Source organism: Cololabis saira, chromosome 2 (genome assembly GCF_033807715.1).
Source record: "Cololabis saira isolate AMF1-May2022 chromosome 2, fColSai1.1, whole genome shotgun sequence".
NCBI lineage: Eukaryota > Metazoa > Chordata > Actinopteri > Beloniformes > Belonidae > Cololabis > Cololabis saira.
Genome location: NC_084588.1, coordinates 46,668,918 through 46,689,736, shown reverse-complemented (window position 1 = coordinate 46,689,736; position 20,819 = coordinate 46,668,918). Strand labels below are relative to the sequence as shown.

The window sequence follows — 20,819 nt, the reverse complement described above, 5'->3', positions numbered from 1 at the left end:
ATTGCGGAGATCAGTCCCGTCGCGACCCGATTAACTGGATTTGAATGGGAGAAAATGAAAAAGTATTATGAGAAAAAATACAATAAGTACAGTAAGACAAATTGTGACTGGCGGGTATTTCACTGCACATTTATTTGATTTATGCAATGGTGAAAAAATTGGCAAAATAAATGAAAAGCTGCCAAGAACCATTGTTCGGTATTATTCGGTATTCGGCCAAGTGTTTGGTTTCAGCCATCAATTTTAATTTCGGTGCATCACTAGTTGTCTCTGCCCCCCCACAGCTGGAGAACGTCACCAGGAAGTGCAGCGGCTCGGAGAAGCAGAGCTCCGACCTGAAGGTGGAGGTTAACGACCTCACGCAGAAGCTGAGCGCGCTGAAGGAGAAGGTACGTAATGACGTCTTCACGTCCTGGTGAAGCGTCGAGTCGTCGGGTCGCCGGATCATCGGTAGCAGCTAGCGTTGCCACCTTTCAGAAATAGAAATAAGCGAAAGATTTAGTGTTCGTTTTTCTGGTGAACCATAAGAAAACTAGTGGAATAGAGTCAAAGTTAATACAAGCTTTTAATATGTCAAACCTGTCTATGTAAAATTTTGACAAACAATAAAAGTCTCCAAATCTATTTTTAATCTTTATGAGCTTGAGAAAAATGAGAAAAAAATCAGACAACCAATAATAATTTGATAAGCCCAATGTGCAGAATTTCTTACTCATCAGCGGTTTCTGCTTACCTTTATTTTGACTAGTCAGTTTTGGTTTTTCTGCATGAAATTCTCCAGGGCTCCTCTCCAGGATTACACCGTCAGGAACAGCAAGATCACGTCGGGGTCACCAATTGAAAGATTTAGTGTTCGTTTGTCAGGTGAACCATAAGAAAACTAGTGGAATAGAGTCAAAGTTAATACAAGCTTTTAATATGTCAAACACAATATTTTCCGGCCTGAGGTGCACTTCTCTCAGACCACGATGGGTAGGAAAGAAATGCACCCGGTGGTCATCAGTCCAGTTGAATTTATACTAAAAAGGGGGGTGTTCTTTGCAAATGAATTTCATTGGTGGAGCCAGCTACGGGAAAGACGCCCCGAACGTGTCACTTCCATCTCCTTTGTTATTCTCTCACCTGGGGTGCCAACCCAGAACACAGATAAGACCCCCCAATGCTAAACCACCTATTTCCCCCCAATGTCTCCTCTCAACAATGGTATGTGTATTATATTTAACCTCTACATCTAATATAGTCTACCCGTAACACCAGGGGGTGGCTCCGTGTCTTGCTAAATATGAGGTTACTTTGAATATAAAAAGAAAGCCCACCAGTGTTAGAAATTCTTTGAGCTTTTAACAATTTCATGAAATCCTAACATAAGCGACACCCCAATTTCAGCAACGCGGACGCCAAGAAAAGGGAACATCCCCAAAACTTCTAAACTGCATAGAAATGTATTTATTTTATATGAAAAAACAAAACGCTTTGATTTAAAGTGCTTTAATAGCATTGAACTTGCATGACTGTACAGACAGCCAACCATATATCAACTAAAATAACCTCTGTTCCTATGCTACGTACGTCCACATCAGCCCAGATGTAGAATATAGATACAGGTGAAGGATGTGGTGTAAAAGTTAATTTATTTCAATAATTCAACTTAAAAAGTGAAACTAATATATTACATAGTCCCATTACATGCAAAGCTAGATATGTTAAACCTTTATTTGTTATAATTTTGATGATTGAATTGTTTATTGATTTCATAAAATATTCAAATTTCTTTAGATTTTTTTATTTGAGGTTTTCATAAACTGTGAGCCATAATCACCAAAATTATAACAAATAAAGGCTTGAAATATCTCACTTTGCATGTAGTGGGAAATAATATATTTGTTTCACCAAGTTGAAATACTGAAACGAATGAAGTTTTGCAATATATATATATATATATATATATATATACCTTCACCCGTATATTATTATTATTATTATTATTATTATGTATATTACCTGTATATCAATAAATAAGAGCATAATATGTGTCTGTATTGGTTCAATACGGAACGCAACTTTTAATTCCCAATTACGTAACAGTTCCGTATTTCAATGGACGGGTGGCGACGGTAGTGGCAGCGATGAACGACGACACCACGATGCAGCCCAAACTGGTCACCTGAGAAACGGGTTTATTACAGCGTCTAGGGCTGTACAATCAACCCTTTGTCAGCCTTCTGATTGGTCCCTGACCGACCAATCAGAAACATCCTAAAAGAACACTTGTAGTGTCGTGAAGGTGCAGCGTATCTTTTATCCCCAAACTGGCAGAAATAGGATCTGCACTTCCAAAACAAAGTCGGCTCGGCAGCAGCTACAACCCATAACTATGACCGCAAAAGCTTTTATTTATTTATCTTAAAATGGTTAAGTGGTGTGTAAAAGTTGTAAAAGTGACACCCGCTACTCAGAGAGAACCACAGGAATACATTTCATCACAAAACCAACGGTAAATTTGGATAAAGAAATCAAAAGATTTTGTTTTAAACTCACTCCACGGTACCTGAAATGTTCCTTTTTATTTATATCTAGTTGCTGTGGATTTTTTTTGGGACATTAATTAGAAATAAAGTGATACTTGCCCAGAATGAACAGAAATATATGTTAGTGAGTTTGAGCAGTGTCCCATTTAATTAATGTTGTGTTACATTCATTATTATTTCCATTTTTATTATGAAAGCATTAAAATTAGGGCGAAGAACGAGCAACAATTTTATTTTTATGCAAATGTTTTTAAATTAGCAGTAATGTAGCACACACATATGTTTAAATGACGCTTCAATCGAAGAAAAATTGGACTAAACTCATTGAATAATTGTGATGAATTGTGATGAATAATCGTGATGAATAATCGTGGTGATGAATATTCGTGATGAATAATTGCGATGAATAATCGCGATAATCATGATGAATAATTGCGATGAATAATCGTGATAAATAATCGCGAGAATCATGATGAATAATCGTGATGAATAATCGTGATCACAACGTTGATCAAAATAATCGCAATGAATAATTACGATGGATAATCGCGATAATCATGGTGAATAATCGTGATGAATGATTGTGATGAATAATAGCAATGAATAATCGCGAGAATCATGATGAATAATCATGATGAATAACCGCGATCAGAATATTGATCAAAATAATCGTGATGATCATTTTAACCATAGTCATGAGCGCTAACAGCGTTGTTTCTTTGGTTTCAGGCTCAGAAGCAGGAAGTTGCCTTGGCGACGCTGCAGGCGGAGCTGGATCAGACCAACGAGGAGCTGGATAAGCTAAACCAGACCCACCTGGACGAACGCGCCGGGCTCATCCATGACCTGCAGAGCTGTGAGCGGGAGATGGACGGCCTGCGGGATGCGCTGGCGGAGAAGGACAAGGAGCTGGCCGGCCTGGCGGGCAGTGCCGCCGAGTACGCCGAGCAGCTATCCGCCCTGAAGCGGGAGGCCAAGCTCAAGGAGGAGAGCCTGGTGCAGCTGGAGGACACGCTGACCAAGGCGGAGCGGGACCTGAAGGTCCTCCGAGACTCGCAGAGCTCCGACCAGCAAGGCCTCAACGGCAGGATCACTGAGCTGCTAGGGAAGCTGCAGGACGCGACGGCGGAGCTAACGGAGACCCGCGAGGACGGATGCGCTAAAGCCGCGGAGCTGCAGCGCCTGGCCAAGCAGGCCGAGGAGGACGAGAGGACCGTCCGGGAGCTCCGCAGGGACCTGCAGGAGCAGGCCGCCGACCACCGCAGCCTCGCGGCAGCGCTGAAGGAGCAGCTAGCAGCGGCGGCACAGAAGCTACAGCAGGCGGAGGGACTGGGAGCCGCTAGCGGCGAGAAGCTCCGGCAGGAACTCCGCGACAAGGAGCAGGAGATCAAGTCCGTCAAGGAACAGCACAACCAGCTCCTGGCACAAGTCGAGGCGCTAACCCGGCAGCTAGAGCAGCGGGCGCAGAGCGAGGCGGCGCTGAAGGAGCAGCTAGCTGCGGCGGCCCAGAAGCTAGAACAGGCGGAGGGACTCGGGCAGGAGCTCCACGACAAGGAGAAGGAGATCAAGTCCGTCAAGGAGCAGCACAACCAGCTCCTGGCGCAGGTCGAGGTGCTGACCCGGAGCGAGGCGGAGCTCCGGGACACCATGCACCAGAAGGCGGGCACCGTGACGTCACTGGAGGAGCAGCTAGTGGCGGAGGCCCAGAAGCTACAGCAGGCGGAGGGTCTCGGTGCTGCAAACAGCGAGGCGCTACGGCGGCAGCTCTGCGACAAAGAGCAGGAAATCAAGTCCGTCAAGGAGCAACACAACCAGCTCCTGGCGCAAGTCGAGGCGCTAACCCTGCAGCTGGAGCAGCGGGTGCAAAGTGAGGCGGCGCTGAAGGAGCAGCTAGCGGCGGCGGCCCAGAAGCTACAGCAGGCGGAGGGACTGGGAGCCGCTAGCGGCAAGAAGCTCCGACGAGAGATCCGTGACAAGGAGCAGGAGATCAAGTCCGTCAAGGAGCAGCACAACCAGCTCCTGGCACAAGTCGAGGCGCTAAACCTGCAGTTGGAGCAGCGGGCGCAGAGTGAGGCGGTGCTGAAGGAGCAGCTAGCGGCGGCGGCCCAGAAGCTAGACCAGGTCGTGAACCAGAAAGATAGCGCCGTGACGTCGCTGGAGGAGCAGCTAGCAGCGGCGGCCCAGAAGCTACAGCAGGCGGAGGGTCTCAGCGCTGCAAGCAGCGAGGCACTCCAGGGGCAGCTCCGCGACAAGGAGCAGGAGATCAAGTCCGTCAAGGAGCAACACAACCAGCTCCTGGCGCAAGTCGAGACGCTGACCCGGCAGCTGGAGCAGCGGGCGCAGAGCGAGGCGGCGCTGAAGGAGCAGCTAGCGGCGGCGGCCCAGAAACTGCAGCAGGCGGAGGGACTCGGGCGGGAGCTCTGCGACAAGGAACAGGAGATCAAGTCCGTCAAGGAGCAACACAACCAGCTCCTAGCGCAAGTGCAGGCGCTGGAGCAGAGTGAGGCGGCACTCCGTGACGCCGTAAACGAGAAGGCGGGCGCCGTGACGTCGCTGGAGGAGCAGCTAGCGGCGGCGGCGCAGAAGCTGCAGCAGGTGGAGGGACTGGGAGCCGCTAGCGGCAAGAAGCTCCGACGAGAGCTCCGTGACAAGGAGCAGGAGATCAAGTCCGTCAAAGAGCAGCACAACCAGCTGCTGGCGCAAGTCGAGGCGCTAAACCAGCAGTTGGAGCAGCGGGCGCAGAGCGAGGCGGCGCTGAAGGAGCAGCTAGCGGCGGCGGCCCAGAAGCTAGAACAGGCGGAGGGACTCGGGCAGGAGCTCCGCGACAAGGAGCAGGAGATTAAGTCCGTCAAGGAGCAACACAACCAGCTCCTGGCACAAGTCCAGGCGCTGACCCGGAGCGAGGCGGAGCTCCGGGACGTCGTGAACCAGAAAGATAGCGCCGTGACGTCGCTGGAGGAGCAGCTAGCAGCGGCGGCCCAGAAGCTACAGCAGGCGGAGGGTCTCAGCGCTGCAAGCAGCGAGGCACTCCAGGGGCAGCTCCGCGACAAGGAGCAGGAGATCAAGTCCGTCAAGGAGCAGCACAACCAGCTCCTGGCGCAAGTCGAGGCGCTAAACCTGCAGCTGGAGCAGCGGGCGCAGAGCGAGGCGGCGCTGAAGGCGCAGCTAGAGGCGACGGCCCAGAAACTGCAGCAGGCGGAGGGACTCGGGCGGGAGCTCCGCGACAAGGAGCAGGAGATCAAGTCTGTCAAGGAGCAACACAACCAGCTGCTGGCACAGGTCGAGGTGCTGACCCGGAGCGAGGCGGCACTCCGGGACGCCATGAACCAGAAGGCGGGCGCCGTGACGTCACTGGAGGAGCAGCTGGAGGCCGCCCGCAAACATCTGGAGGAGCAGCTGCGAGTCTGGGATTCCCAACACGAGGAGCTGAGCAGCAACCTGAAGAGCTCGCAGGCGGAGAAGCAGCAGCTGCAGGAGAAGCTCCGCGGCCTTGAGGACAAGGCGGCGAGGACGCTAGCTGAAGCTGCTGCTGCGGCGGAGGCCCTGCGGGCCGAGCTATCTGCCGCAGAGACGCTACACTCTGAAAACGCCACGACGATCAAGGAGCTCCGGAGGGAACGGGACGAGCTGACGGAGCGGACCGGCGAGCTGAGTCGGGTCCTGGAGCAGAACTCGCTGTCAAACTCGAAGCTGCTGCTAGCGAAGACGGAGGAGTGTGGCGGTCTGGAGCGTCTCCTTGCGGAAGGCCGGGCGGAGCTGGACCAGCTGCAGCGGGCCGCTGGCGGCGTCCATGCGGAGACGGAGGCCCGGCGGGACCAGCAGAGGCGGCTGGAGGAGACGGTGTCTCATCTCCGGGAGCAGGAGTCGAAGCTGAGAGCGGCGGCGCTGGAGAAGGAGGCGGAACTCCATCGCCTGCGCGGCGAAGCCGCCGCCCACGTCGGCACCATCTCCGAGCTCCGCGACGAGGCCCAGGCGCTGACGCAGGAGCGCCGGGTTCACAAAGAGGAGCTGGACCAAAGAAACCAGACCATCAGGTCCCTGACGGACCGCGTTGGCATCCTGGAGGAGGCAGCCCGGCGGCTGGAGGCGGAGTCGGAGGCCCGGGGGGCGGAGCTGGCCGCGCTGAACAGCCGGATCCAGGCGGCGGCGGAGGAGAACCGGCGGCTCGGCGAGGAGGCGGCGCGTCTGGCGGCGGATAACTCTGAACTGACCTCCGAGGGGAGTCGGCTCCGCCAGGGCGCCGCCGCCCTGCAGGAAACCATCAACGGCCTGCTGAAGGACAAGGAGGAGCTGCTCGCCACGGCCGGCGAGCTCAGGCGCTCCGCCGCCGCCGCGCTGCTGGGGAAGACTGACGAGTGCTCTAAGCTGTCGGAAATGCTGGAGGAGAAGGAGCGTGCGGCGGCGGAGCTGACGAGGCGCTTCGAGAGCCGCCATGACGAGCTGGAGAAGCGGAACGCGTCAGTGATGTCGCTCAGCGCTCAGCTGGGCGTCATGAACCAGAGCGCCGCCGAGATGGAGGCCGAGATCGGCCGCCTGACGGCGTCGGCGCAGGAGGCCGAGGCCCGGCGGGAGGCGGAGGTCCAGGCGCTGAGCTCGGCCCGGACGCAGCAGGAGAACCTGGTCCAGCAGCTCGGCACCAGGCTGCAGCGCTCGGTCCAGGACAACGCCGACCTGCAGGAGCGAGTATCGGAGCTCCAGGCCCGGGAGCAGCAGAGCCTGCAGCAGCAGACGGAGCTCCAGAACCGGGTCCACTTCCTGTCCGCCGAGGCCGAGACCCTCGGGGGGGCCGCGGACCGGAACCAGAGCGCCCTGGACCACCTCCGGGACCAGAACGCTGCCCGTCTGGAGGAGCTGCAGGACCTGAGGGCGCAGCTCTCCGAGGCCGAGGCCCTGAGCCGCCGCCTCCTGCAGGAGAAGGAGGAGGCGCTGGCGGCCCAGCGGGCCGGCGCCGCGGCGCTGACGGTGGAGCTGGACCGGGTCAGGGCGCAGCACTTGCAGGTGGCGGCGCAGCTGGACGCGCTGACGGAGAACCTGGAGCAGCGCGAGATGGCGCTGCATGCCATCAACGGCCAGTACGCTGCGCTGGCGGCGCGCGCCGCGCAGCTAACGGCGGAGAGGCGGAGCCTGGAGGAGCAGAACCGGAACCTGGAGGAGCAGAACCGGAGCCTGGAGGAGCAGAACCGGAGCCTGGCGGAGCAGAACCGGAGCCTCGACGTGAAGGAGGCAGCGCTGAAGCCGGAGGCGGAGCTAACACGGAGCCTGCAAGCTCAGGTTAGTGCTCGAGACCAGCAGCTCTCTCACTTGCAGGACAGCGTCCAGAACCTGGAGTCGGTCCTGCGGGACTCTGAGGACGAGTGGATCTCGGTTCTGGACCGGGAGAGGCGGGACAAGGAGGAGCTAGCGGGGCGGCTGAGCCGGGTCGAGGCCGAGCTGGCGGCCCGAGACGCCGCCGTGGCGGCGCTGGAGGAGAGACTGGTGGAGGCCCGGGAGGCCCGGGAGGCCAAGGACCAGCTGGAGAGCCCGGTTCTGGAGGAGGAGGAGGCGAGGCGGGTCCAGAACCAGCAGCAGGAGCAGCTGCTGGCGGCGCTGAGTCAGCAGCTGAAGGACCGGGACGGCGCCGTCAACCGGGTCATGGAGGCGGCTTCGGGAGAGAGGGTGAGGCTGGGCCAGCAGAACCGGGACCTGACGGACCAGAACCGGGCCCTGACGGAGCAGCTGGAGAGGTCCGAGCAGCTGAAGCTGGAGCTCCAGAAGGACGAGGAGGTTCTGCAGAACCGGGTCACCGGGCTGAGCCGGGAGAAGGAGGCGGGTCGGAGGAAGCTGCAGGCGGCGCTGCTCGCCAGGAAGGAGCTGATCCGGAGAGTCGAGGAGCTCCAGAACCAAAACCAGAACCAGGCGGAGCAGGAGGCCCGTCTGAGGGAGGAGCTCCAGAACCAGGACCAGAACCAGGACCAGGAGGCCCGGGACTCCTCCCCCAAAGGGCCGGAGCCGGACCTGGAGGCGGAGCTCGCCCACGCCGCGGCGGAGAAGCTGGTTCTGCAGAAGAAGCTAACGGCGGCGCTGCTAGCTCGCCGCGAGACCGCCAGGAAGCTGGAGGCCAAGGAGGCGGAGCTAAAGGAGCTCCGAGACTCCGCCTCCTCCAGCCTGGAGGCCAAGGAGGCGGAGCTTAGCCGTCGGCAGGATAAGAAAGCCGCGCAAAAAGCGGAATTCCAGCGCCTGGAGGCGGAGCTTCACCAGCAGCAGGACAAGAACGCCACGCAGGAGGCGGAGCTTCAAGCGAAGGAGGCGGAGCTTGAAACTGTCTCCGCGGAAGCAGGCTGTAAAAACGAGGCGCTAGCGGAGATGGAGCTGCACTCCGCGGCTCTGACATCACAGCTGGGTGACGCCCAGGCCGAAGCTCGCCACAAGGGGGAGGAGCTAGAGAAACATCAGGCCGCCGCCCAGTTGGCGAGGGAGGCGGAACTCGCCCGTGTGGCGGCGGAGAAGCTGGTTCTGCAGAAGAAGCTGCAGGCGGCGCTGCTAGCTCGCCGCGAGACGGCCAGGAAGCTGGAGGCCAAGGAGGCGGAGCTAAAGGAACTACATGACTCCGTCTCCTCCCGGCTGGAGGTGAAGGAGGCGGAGCTGGAGGCCAAGGAGGCAGAGCTAAAGGAGCTCAGAGACTCCGCTTCCTCCTACCTGAAGTCCAAGGAGGCGGAGCTGCAGGCGGTCTCCGCGGAAGCGGGTCGTAAGGATGAGGTGCTAGCAGAGATGGAACGGCACTCTGCGACTCTGACATCACAGCTGGGCGTCGCCCTGGCCGAAGCTCGCCACAAGGGGGAGGAGCTAGAGAAACATCAAAGGGAGGCGGAGCTGGTGAAGGAGGCGGAGCTAAAGGAACTACGTAACTCTGCCTCCTCCCGCCTGGAGGCCAAGGAGGCGGAGCTGCAGGCGGTCTCCGTGGAAATGGGGCGTAAAGATGAGGCGCTAGCAGAGATGGAGCGCCTCTCTGCGGCTCTGACATCACAGCTGGGCGTCGCCCAGGCCGAAGCTCGCCAAAAGGGGGAGGAGCTAGAGAAACATCAAAGGAGGGCGGAGCTGGCGAAGGAGGCGGAGCCAAGGGAGGTTCAGGATCAGCAACAAGACGAGCTGCAGCTACTACAGAAGTCCCCAGACGACACCAGAACCCGGGACCAGCAGGACCGGACCGGCCCGCTGGCCCGGAAGCTGCAGGCGGCGCTGCTCTCCAGGAAGGAGCTGCTGAAGGAGAACGCTTCCCTGAAACAGGAAGTGGAGGCGTCGTCGGCCCGGCAGACGGCCCTGCTGGAGGAGCGGGACCGGGCCGGTGCCGAGGCCCGGCGGCTGCACGGTGAGAACGGCAGCCTGGCGGCGGCGTGCAACAGCCTCAAGCTAACCATCGAGGGCATCACGCAGCAGAAGCGGGCGTTTTCTCACCAGCTGGCGTCCCTGCAGGACTCCCAGCATGCCGCGCTGCAACAGCAGGAGGAGCCGGAGCAGGCGGAGGCCCGGCGGGCCGAGATGGAGGTGCTGGAGGGGCGGGTCCGGGAGGCGGAGCGGCACCGCGGCAGGATGCTCAAGCTCGCCGAGGAAAACCAGCGGCTGGAGGCGGAGCTTAGCCGGCTGCAGAACAAGAACGCCACGCAGGAGGCGGAGCTTCAGCGACTGGAGGCGGAGCTTCACCAGCTGCAAGACCAGAATGCCCATATGGAGGCGGAGCTTCCTCGGCTGCTGGACCAGAACACCACGCAGGAGGCGGAGCTTAGCCGGCAGGAGGCGGAGCTTAGCCGGCTGCAGGACAAGAACGCCACACAGGAGGCGGAGCTTAGCCAGCAGGAAGCGGAGCTTCGCAAGCTGCAGGATAAGAACACCACGCAGGAGGCGGAGCTCCAGCGCCTTGAGGCGGAGCCTCCCCGGCTGCAGGAACAGAAACGGCAGCTGGAGGCGGAGCTTCACCAGCTGCAGGACCGGAGCGCTCTGATGGAGGCGGAGCTCCAGCGCCTGGAGGCGGAGCATCGCCGGCTACAGGACCAGAACCAGGGACTGGAAGCGGAGCTTAGTCGACTGCAGGACAAGAACGCCACGCAGGAGGCGGAGCTTAGCCGGCTGCAGGACCAGAAGCAGCGACTGGAGGACATGAACGCCGTGCAGGAGGCGGAGCTCCGCCGGCTGCAGGATTCCTTGGCGGACCTTCAGGACCAGAACCGGTCCCTCTTGGCTCGGGTCGAGGCCCAGGACACGGAGCTCCGGGCCCAGCGGGAGGAGATGGAGGAGATCCGGACCGAGCAGGAGCTGGAATCGGGCCGCAGAGACGCCGTCGTCAGAGAGCTGCAGGACGTCATCGAGCGGCGCGGCCAGGACGCCGTCGGCCTCGGAGAGACGGTCCGGATCCTGCAGGACGACAAGGCGGTGCTGCAGGAGGAGCTGGAGGGCAGCCGGGAGGCCGTCAGCGCCCTGCAGGCCCACGAGGCCCGGCTGGAGGCCCGGATCCTGGAGCTGGAGACCCAGCTCAGGGCGGCGGCGCGGCGAGGCAGCGAGGGATCCCGGAGCGCCAGGGCGGAGCTGCAGGAGCTGCTGAGGGAGAAGCAGCAGGAGGTCCGGCTGCTGCAGCAGGACTGTCTCCGGTACCAGGACCGGGTCCTGGACCTGGAGGCGGAGCTTAAGAAGTTACAAGAGGCGGGGCTTACAAAGTTACAAGAGGCGGAGCTTAAGCTGCAGGAGGCGGGGCTTACGAAGTTACAAGAGGCGGAGCTTAAGCTGCAGGAGGCGGGGCTTACGAAGTTACAAGAGGCGGAGCTTAAGCTGCAAGAGGCGGGGCTTACGAAGTTACAAGAGGCGGAGCTTAAGCTGCAGGAGGCGGGGCTTAAGAAGCTAGAGGAGGCGGGGCTTAAGAAGCTGAGCGCCGCGTCTGAGGCGGAGCAGCTCGACCCGGAGACGAGGGCGGAGCAGACCGAGCCACAAGTGCTGGAGCAGGAGAACCCGGTCCTGACCCGGGTCGGGTCCAGGGACGGCTCTCCGGACCGGGACGCGGGCGGCGGCGCCGGCGGCCCGAAGCACGAGATCCGGCAGCTGCTGCACCAGATGGACGACCTGAACTCGGAGAACGCGCTGCTGCGGGCCCAGCTGGTCCGGTACCGGCAGGACCTGAACCGGGTCCTGGCCCTGAAGGACCACCAGCTGCAGGACCTGCTGGCCCAGCAGCTGGACCGGACCCGGGACCTGGAGCGGGAGGCGGAGTCTCTGAGGGCGGAGCGCGACGCGGCGGCGCAGAAGGTTCTGGACCTGGAGAAGCAGAACCGGGCCACCGGCGCCGAGCACGAGTCCCTGCGCGGCGCCACGGCGGCGCTGCAGGACGACCGGGACCGGCTGATCCAGGACTTCAAGGTTCTGCAGGCCCGGTACGACCGGGAGCTGCGGGAGTCCCGGAACGGCGCGACTGCGGCGGAGCGGCGCCTGCAGGACGCTGGCGCCGACCTGGCGGCGCTGACGCAGGAGAGGGACGTCCTGGCCCGAAGACTGGCGGTTCTGGACCGGCCCGACCGGGTCGACGCCCAGGCCGACGCCCGGGCCGGGCTGCACCGGCTGCTGGACGAGCTAACGGCGGCGCTGGCGGGGAAGGAGCGGGAGCTAGCACTCGCCGCCGCGCAGAGCGGCGCCCACCAACGCCAGCTGGCGGCGTTCTCCGGCTCCATGGCGGCGCTGCAGGACGACCGGGACCGGCTCATGGACCTGCTGGCCGGCGCCGGGTCCGGGGGCGTGGCCGGGCCCCGGCTGGGGGCGGAGCCGGGAGGAGTGGGCGGCGCCGACCCGGTGAGTGGCGTCGGCGGCGTGGCTGTTTGCTTGAACTCCGTCTCTGTCGTGGTTGTCGTGCGAGCATGGAGGCATGATGGAGGCGGGAGTGTCGTGGTCGTGTTTCACCGCCGTCGCTTCACACGCATGTGTCTGTCGGCTGCTCGGGTTATGCTGGTTCTGCTGGCGCCGCTCGGCGCAGTTTATTTTTTTATTTATTTATTCACACTCACACATGTGAATTGGTCTCCTGGAGAAGCTATCTAAAGCTTATGGTAGGAGCCAATGAACATAAATACATTACCCTGGATTCACAGCCCGAAAGCGCCATGGGCGTCATAGGCAGCCATTCATTTTCTATGAAAGCACTGCGAGAGGCGTCGGAGGCGTCAATTTGAAGTTGAAAAATCTCAACTTTATGCAAATGAGCAGCGTTGACGCCGAGGCAGCGTCCAATCACAGACCAGGATTCCCGGAGCGAGAAGCCTCAATGCAGATTGTACTTTCATGTACCGTATTTTCCGCACTATAAGGCGCACCGCATTATAAGGTGCACCTTCAATGAATGACATATTTTAAAACTTTTTCCATATACTGTATAAGGCGCACCGCATTATAAGGCGCACTAAATATATGGTAAAATACCAACTATAGTGGCTGGGGTTGAGTTGATGTATTTACCTGATGGAGCTGCGCTACAGGAAATGCTACAAAATCCTACAGCAAATGCAAAAAAAAAACCAAGAAGAAAAGTACCGTATGTCAAACTTTATTAACAAAATAAAAACCAGCTTTGCTCCGTCTCGTCAAAGTCCCCATTATGCGAGTCAGCGTCGCTGCTATGACGATTCCTGCCGGTTTAGCGCCATTACTTCGATGACACCAACTACATTACCCACAATCCCCCTGACTACAGTAACAGAAATTACCGTAATGATCATATATAAGCCGCACTGCATTATAAGGCACACGGCCGGTTTTTGAGAAAATTAAAGGCTTTTAGGTGCGCCTTATAGTGCGGAAAATACGGTACACATAAACGTACACTCATTCACATGCGTACAGGAGCAGAGCTGTGCACTAACAAACTTATTTTATCAGGAATTCATATATTTCATCCAGCAAACTGACATTTTTGCTGATTTGACTGCCGCTTTTACCTGAACTGCTCATGTCAAACACGTAACTGATGGTTGAGGAGCTGGATGGTCCCAAGGATTTTATTTGCTACATTGATCCAACGCAAAAATAATAAAAACGCTTTTGGTGCTTTCAGTGTGAATCCAGGGTTAGACAGGAATACATACATGCACTTACACTTATATACACACTTAACAATACAACATGCACTTTATACTAGACTACCACTTACATTACAACGTATCACATTACAAAAACTTAACATGAAACATTTTGTGATCACGAAGTGTACATTTATATAAATGAGCTTAACAATTGTTTCTTTAACTGGCGTTTGAATATGGAGATGGACTGTGACTTTTTAATGCTGATCATTCAACTCGTTCCAAATCTGTGTTTCCCCGACACACAACACTCATACTTGTTCCACAAGTTTACGTTGTTTTCCTATAATAAGGTGTTTATGTCTAGTTTTGTGGGTGTGCTGGGGAACAACGGAGATTGGGATGAGTTGAGTTAATCTGGGATTCAAACCTGAGACCACCTGATATATTGTACAATAATGATGGAAGTAGTTATATTCTTTAAGGCGAAGAAAACCATAGTGGGCAAACAGGTTAGAGTAGGTGAATTAAATTCAGTCCAGGAGATAGCACGGATAATTTTTTTCTGTAAAACTAATTTTTTTAGATGACTGGGATAAGTATTACACCAAATAATATTACAGTAATTTAAATGTGGTTCAAACAAAGTTTTATAGAGAATGAGAAGGGCAGAGCGTGGAAGCAGGTGTCTCAGTTTGAAAAACAGACCAACATATTTAGAATTTTTGCACAAGGTTGATCTATATGATATTTAAAGTTTAGACAATCATCAATGAGGACACCAAGGAACTTTGTAGAGTTTACTCTCTTTATTTCTTCATTTATTTTGATCTGAAAGGCCACATTTTCCATATTTATTCGTTTTTTATTGAAACAAAATAATATACAATTTGTTTTCTTAATATTAAGAGAGAGTTCATGAAGTTCATGAATGTTGTAAAAATGATTTTTTGGAGACCTTTGAGCAATTGACCAGATCATTTATATAAATGATAAAGAGTAACGGCCCCAAAATGGAACCTTGTGGAACCCCATATTTAATGTGTCTATATTGAGATTTGTTGTCATGGATGTGAACATATTGTTGTCTCTGAGAAAGTCTGTTCTGCTCGTGTCGTTGCAGGCGTTGACGAAGCTGGCGGCCGCGGTACCGCGACCCACAATGCACCAGGACGTCCAGCGGGAGGCTGCTCTTCTCAGGTGACGGCCGCTCTCACGGTTACAGATCCTGGACCCGGGTCCGGGTCTGAGCTCTGACTGATCCGGTTTTACTGTCCCGCAGGTCCGGACCGGGGAAGGAGGACCTGCAGACCCCAACGGTACGTTCAACCTCTTACGTCCACCGGCCGATGTTGAGTCCCGAACCGCTGCCGGCCTCTAGGTGTCTAGAACTGGATCCAGACTCATGGACTACGTTTACATGCAGTCAAAATACGTGTTATTGCTAATATTCCAGTTACTGAAACATTCGGAATATTCTGTTTACATGGGTGAGCTAACAGGGTTATCCCTGTATACATGGTGATTAATCATTTGGGATATCTGGATCAGACCAGCGACGCACGGAGAACGTTATGATGCAATTCCCGTCATTTCTGCTTCTTCTTCCTGTATCCAAATCCAAAACAACAACAACAACAGCACGGCGGATAATCAACAGCCCAGCAGAAGTCGCCTTTTTCAGCGTCTTCCAGCAGAGCTTGATCTTCGCGCAACTTTTCACTCACCTTTTTGTAAATGTTGCTATCCCGGTACTTTCATCCGTCTACAAATGCCAAAATGTTCATATCTTTCATTACATTTATGAAGTGATTAGTCTCCTCCTGGTCTTGCGTTTCTCCATGTTTGTAAGAACTTCCTGGACTCAAAAGAACAAGATTCCTTGCGAAAGGAATATGCAGAAAACAAATTCCTGTTCCTTTTGATGTAAAATCCTGTTTGGCGTTTACATGACCAAATATTCGTGTTAAAAAAGGAGTAACCCAGGGGTCATATTCAGGTTTTTAAAAAACGGAATATGAGTAAATTCTGGTTATTCAAAGGGGGTATTGGTGTTTACATGGCCGTGCAAAACTGGGTTATTGCTAATATTCCGGTTAGAAAAGGGTTATTGATGCATGTAAACGTAGTCAGGGTGGACCAGGATCGGTGCAGAGGTGAATCTCCTATTCAGGGCGTCGAAAGCGGTGCTGGCGGCAGGTGTCCAGGCAAACTGATGCAGAGATGAAGTAAGGGCAGAGAGGGGGGCTGCTACCTTGCTGTAATCCCGAATAAAGCAGCGTTAAAAGTTTGCAAAGCCCCAAAAAGGTCTGCGACTGCTTCCTGGTGGTCGGTTGACGTGTCGTCGAGCCTGTCCCTTCCCAATGATGAATCCCAGGAACTCCACGGAGGAACCGTGCAAGGCGCACTTCTCACACCAGGATGTCATCAAGATAAAGAACCACAAATATGTCCAGCATATCCCCCAATACATCATTCACTAATGCCTGAAAACCTGCAGGAGCATCGGTAAGGCCGAAAGGCATGACAAGATATGAGGGGAAGAGGGGGCTCGTTCTTGAACATAATCTTATTAAGTTCCCTGTAGTGAATACACGGTCTAAGGTCTCCACCCTTCTTTTTGAAAAGAAAAACCCGGTGCCATTGAACGGCGCAGTCATACGGACGGTGGGGGGGCCAAGAACGGGCTTGGTCCTGAATAAATGCCTCTCTCAGGTCATGGTAAACAGAGGGAACTGTAGACAGATCTGGAGGAGAGGGAGTGTTAGAACGAAACTGTGATATTGAGTCTGTAGCGGCACAGAGGCATCAGGCATAGCAGGTCGTGCTACAACTGAGTATGCGCCCTGTGCCGTAATCCACATGGGAGACATGCAAATCCAATGAGGTCGGCCTAAAGCTTGAGTTATGGTTCTGCGTCAAAAAGACGCCGTGCCTACGGCGTGTGGTACGTGTCGACGCAGACCACACACCGTCACTGACGCCGTCACTGACGTGCACCTCCCGAAAATTGTAACTACGCGTCGAGGCGACGCAGACCACATGCAGACGGAGAGGGCTGTGATTGGTTTGCTTGGTAGCAACGCATTTCCGGTTTCCGGTTTGAAGCAGTCGTGAACTTTCAGCGCTCTTTTCTTCGTGTATGTGTGATTTTTTTTGTTTTGGATTTTTGCACAATAGTTGTCCTTATCTCTTTGATTCACTGTGACCGGAAAAAGTCGGATAAACCATTCAGGAAAAGATCGCTAACTAGCGGTCGCGGGGGGTACTGCACCGCAACGAAATGGAGTGACGGAGAAGTCCGAAGGGTTCACGACGGCGTCACGGTGACGGTGTGTGCTCTGCGTTGGTTTGACGCAGAACCATAACTCAGGCTTAAGATGAGAGGAGTGCCAGGGGACGGTAGCACGTGGAAACAAATCTCCTCAACATGGTTACCAGACAGAGTCATCTGGGTTCAACCAGTGCCACGAGTGGAATGTTAGCCTTTCTGTTCAATTGGTGGTCAATGAAACTCCCGTCGGCGCCAGAGTCGATGAGAATGCCGACTGAGACTTCCCCTCCCTGCCAGGAAAGATGGTCCTTAAATTTCGCAGGTGTTGGGGAACGAGTGATTCGGCTCACCTGGAATCCCCGGGTCTCCGGTGAGCCTAATCTGTTTGACAGCTTGGGACAGTCGTGGAGGTGGCGGGTTAGAAACCGTAACAGGTGCTCTAGAACTGGATCCAGACTCCGGCTCTACCGAGCTCTAGACGTGGGTCCACGGGTCCAGACTCTGGTTGACAACGGAGACGTAGAATCTGTCTGCCACATCTGGACCGGTTGACACCAGAACATCTGGACCTGTTGACACCAGAACATCTGGACCTGTTGACACCAGAACATCTGGACCGGTTGACACCAGAACATCTGGACCGGTTGACACCAGAACATCTGTCCCCCACCAGGTTCCCTCGGAGGCGGAGAGGATTCAGCTGGACCTGCAGCAGAACTTGCAGCGCTGCGTCTACGAGATCCAGCAGCGGGACCAGAACCTGCAGCAGCTCAGCACCAAGGTAGGACCCAGAACCAGGTCCAGGTAGCTCTGACCCGACCCCTGACCTCTGACCTCTAACCCCCCCCACAGCTGCAGCAGGCGGGGGAGGAGAAAGCTGCGGTTGCTGCCCAGCTGAGGGCCGTGTCCCAGACCCTGAGGGACACCCAGGACCGCGTCCACTGGCTGGAGAACCAGAACCGGGTCCAGGTGAGAGTCCCGGTCCAGGACCAGGTCCAGGTGGTCGGGGTTCTGGACTGAGGCGTCCTCTGTCCTGCGTCTGCCGTCTTACGTGTCCTTGTCCCCTAACGTCCCCCCAGTTAAGCTGGGCATACACTGTGCGATATTTTAAATCGTTTGATTCAGCCCCATCTCACACTGCACGACTAGATCGCTGAGTTCAAAAGTTCACAGCCCACGATTTATGGTCTCACACTGTACGATCGATGCTCTGATCGACCCGTCTGCTCACACTATACGATCATAATGCTCACGTCGGACCTCTGAGTACTGGAACTCGAGGCCCGTTTTGGGGCAGGGGTGGGCTGTGCCCACCCAAACGTGTGTCCTGCCCACCTGATCAAAGGTTATGGGGATCCTTTATTTTTTTATATATATAAAAAAAATTCACAGAATATCTCTACCGTTTCTGATTGGGTGGGCACTGCGCATCATTTTTAGACACAACAATGAACGCATACCGCAAACGTGTCTCGGCGGAGGGACCCGATGTCCCAGCAAAATGAGAAACAGAGAGGTGTTCAGAACAGCAGACAGAGCACACACTAAAGGCTGATTTATGGTTCCGCGTTACACCAACGCAGAGCCTACGGCGTAGGGTACGCGGCGACCCGCACCGTACGCTGCGTTGGTGTAACGCGGAACCATAAATCAGCCTTTAGCAATTTGGGCCATTCTGTGTGGCGATAAATGAAAAAAGATTAGACAACGTCGTGATTGGACAAGGAATTGACTGGGCAGACGTGGGAAATGCAGTCTTTTTTTCTGCTATTAAAACATGATTTGTAATGTGAATTTGCAACACTTTAAACTACAAATAATAGTTTTTGACGTGACATCAGAGATTGCGCATGCTCTCTGTGAAAGGATGAGTCTAATCGGGTCGTAGCACGACCAGGATTTTAAAACACGTTTGATTTTCTTGCGAGCACACGATTTGTGATCGGGAGCTCGTCGTGAGGTGTTACTCTCTCGTCGTTACCCCACGTTTACTGCACGAGGCACGAGCAACGATTGGGTCGAAATCTGGCCCGATCCAAAAAATTGTCGCACGACTGGAAAATCGGCTCAAAACGAGCCGATGATCGCACAGTGTATGCCCGGCTTAAGTTAGTTAGTTTATTTGTCCACAAGTGGAGATTTGTCTTTTGTCTCATAAAACAAAAACAACAGTAACATGACACAGCAACAAACACTTAACATTTACACGCAAAACATCTTAGTGGCAAAGAAGGAGGAACAACAAGGGCATGTACATAAAAGACAAGTCTACCGAGACGTGCCCTCATGCAGAGCCTTAATGGCGTTGGGAATTAATGCGTTTTTAAATATGTTACGGTTAGCCTTTGGTACACGGTACCGTCTACCTGAGGGAAGTCATTTAAACTCTAAAGCTGCTGAGTGAATGAGTAGATCATTTGCTATCCTGGCAGCTTTTTTCCCAATTACTTCCTTATAAATACCACTTAAGTTTCTCTGTATCTTCCTTATTATTTTGCTAGATTCACTATTTTTTGTAGCTTGCATCTATGTTTTGTGTTGAGGTTGCCGTACCACATTGCCATGTTAAAGGTTAAGATTCCCTCTATGAGGTTCTTATAGTCTCCATAATCTGCTTGCTCAGCAGGGTCCGGACCCCCAGGTGGCCCCCGGGGCCCCCCAGGAACGGAGCACCGAGTCCATGATGAGTGAAGCTGCTGAAGCCCCCCGGCTGAGAGACAGGTGATGGGACACCCCCGCCCCCCCCATTTTTATTTCATTTCATTTCTCATTTATTTGTTATAGAGGGACAATGTACATTAATTAACATTTTAAAAATGTAAATGCACCCAATTGTAGCCAAAAGGCCCATTTCCATTGGATAGTCCCCCTGCCGGAAGGAACACAATCAATCAATCAATCAATCAATCGATTGAACCCGTAACCTCCGTCTTTGTCCCCTCAGGCTGCTGGAGGCCGAGCTGAGTCTGGCGGAGGAGAAGAACCGGAGGGAGGCGGCCGAGGAGGCGCTGCGCCTGGCGGAGGAGAACCGGCTCACCAGGTTTGATTGAAATTCTTTATTCAGTCACATCACACTACAAGCATTATCAACACAAACATTATCAAAAAATAGTGACTGAAAAGGCACAGGCAGAAACATAGTGCTTATATTAATGCCTGTCCTACATACAAACAAACAAAAGCAAAACTAAACCAGAAAAGGAGGATCAATAAGGTTTACATATATAGTAGTAAATACTTTTTTTTTAATATAAATATCAGAGAAGAACAGCAACAAACAAATAAACATTAGCATTTGTAGCTGTCAAAGATTGCTCTACAAATCTTTTTTTTATAAACCAAGAATGAGCTGCACATTTGTAAATCTAGGTTAGCGTCATTCCATAGTTTAACTCCCACACCAGATAAACGTCTGCTTTTAGTCTCTTCTAGAATTTTGTACAACAAATTTACAAACATCACGCAAATTATATTTTGACTCATGTATTGGGAAAAACTGTTGTACACAGACAGGGAATAACTTTAATTGAGCTTTATACATTATTTACATTATTTTATAATAAACCAAATCATAAAATTTCATAACATGGGATTTTATAAACAATGGATTTGTATGTTCAGTTTCCACGCTATTAATAACACGTATGGCTGGTTTTTAGAACAGGACTATAGCATTTACTGTTGTCTTATAAACTCCCACACAATACCATATATAAGGTCGTTTTAGTGAACAATAAGTTAAATGTAGTGCTTTATGATTTAATATATTTCTGGACTTATACAGGATTGCTATTAACTTTACAATGTTTCCTTTTATGTATCTAATATGTTGTTTCCATGCTAATTTACAATCAATAACAACCCCTAAGGATTTTCTATCAGATACTCTTTCAATTTCAGAATCACATTTTTAATGTAATAATATCCCCATAAATTTATTTGTGAGTCCCGGCCCTGGCCACGCCCCCCGTCTCTCCTGAACCTGGACCT

The 20,819-nt window shown here is 53.6% G+C and overlaps 1 protein-coding gene across 4 annotated transcripts in view; it reads left to right on the top strand.

The window, feature by feature from the left end:
* The window catches only part of LOC133464534 (centrosome-associated protein CEP250-like), a 57,087-nt gene that overhangs the window by 34,450 nt on the left and 1,818 nt on the right, over positions 1 to 20,819 (top strand). For 3 of the 4 annotated variants that reach the window (XM_061746592.1, XM_061746602.1, XM_061746576.1), the window contains 8 exons: positions 285 to 389; positions 3,258 to 12,332; positions 14,679 to 14,755; positions 14,838 to 14,874; positions 17,503 to 17,610; positions 17,682 to 17,798; positions 19,453 to 19,550; positions 19,774 to 19,869. In XM_061746592.1, coding sequence (XP_061602576.1) covers positions 285 to 389; positions 3,258 to 12,332; positions 14,679 to 14,755; positions 14,838 to 14,874; positions 17,503 to 17,610; positions 17,682 to 17,798; positions 19,453 to 19,550; positions 19,774 to 19,869 — 9,713 coding nt within the window. The remainder of the gene's footprint in view (positions 1 to 284; positions 390 to 3,257; positions 12,333 to 14,678; positions 14,756 to 14,837; positions 14,875 to 17,502; positions 17,611 to 17,681; positions 17,799 to 19,452; positions 19,551 to 19,773; positions 19,870 to 20,819) is intronic. The other variant, XM_061746584.1, reaches the window with a different exon arrangement.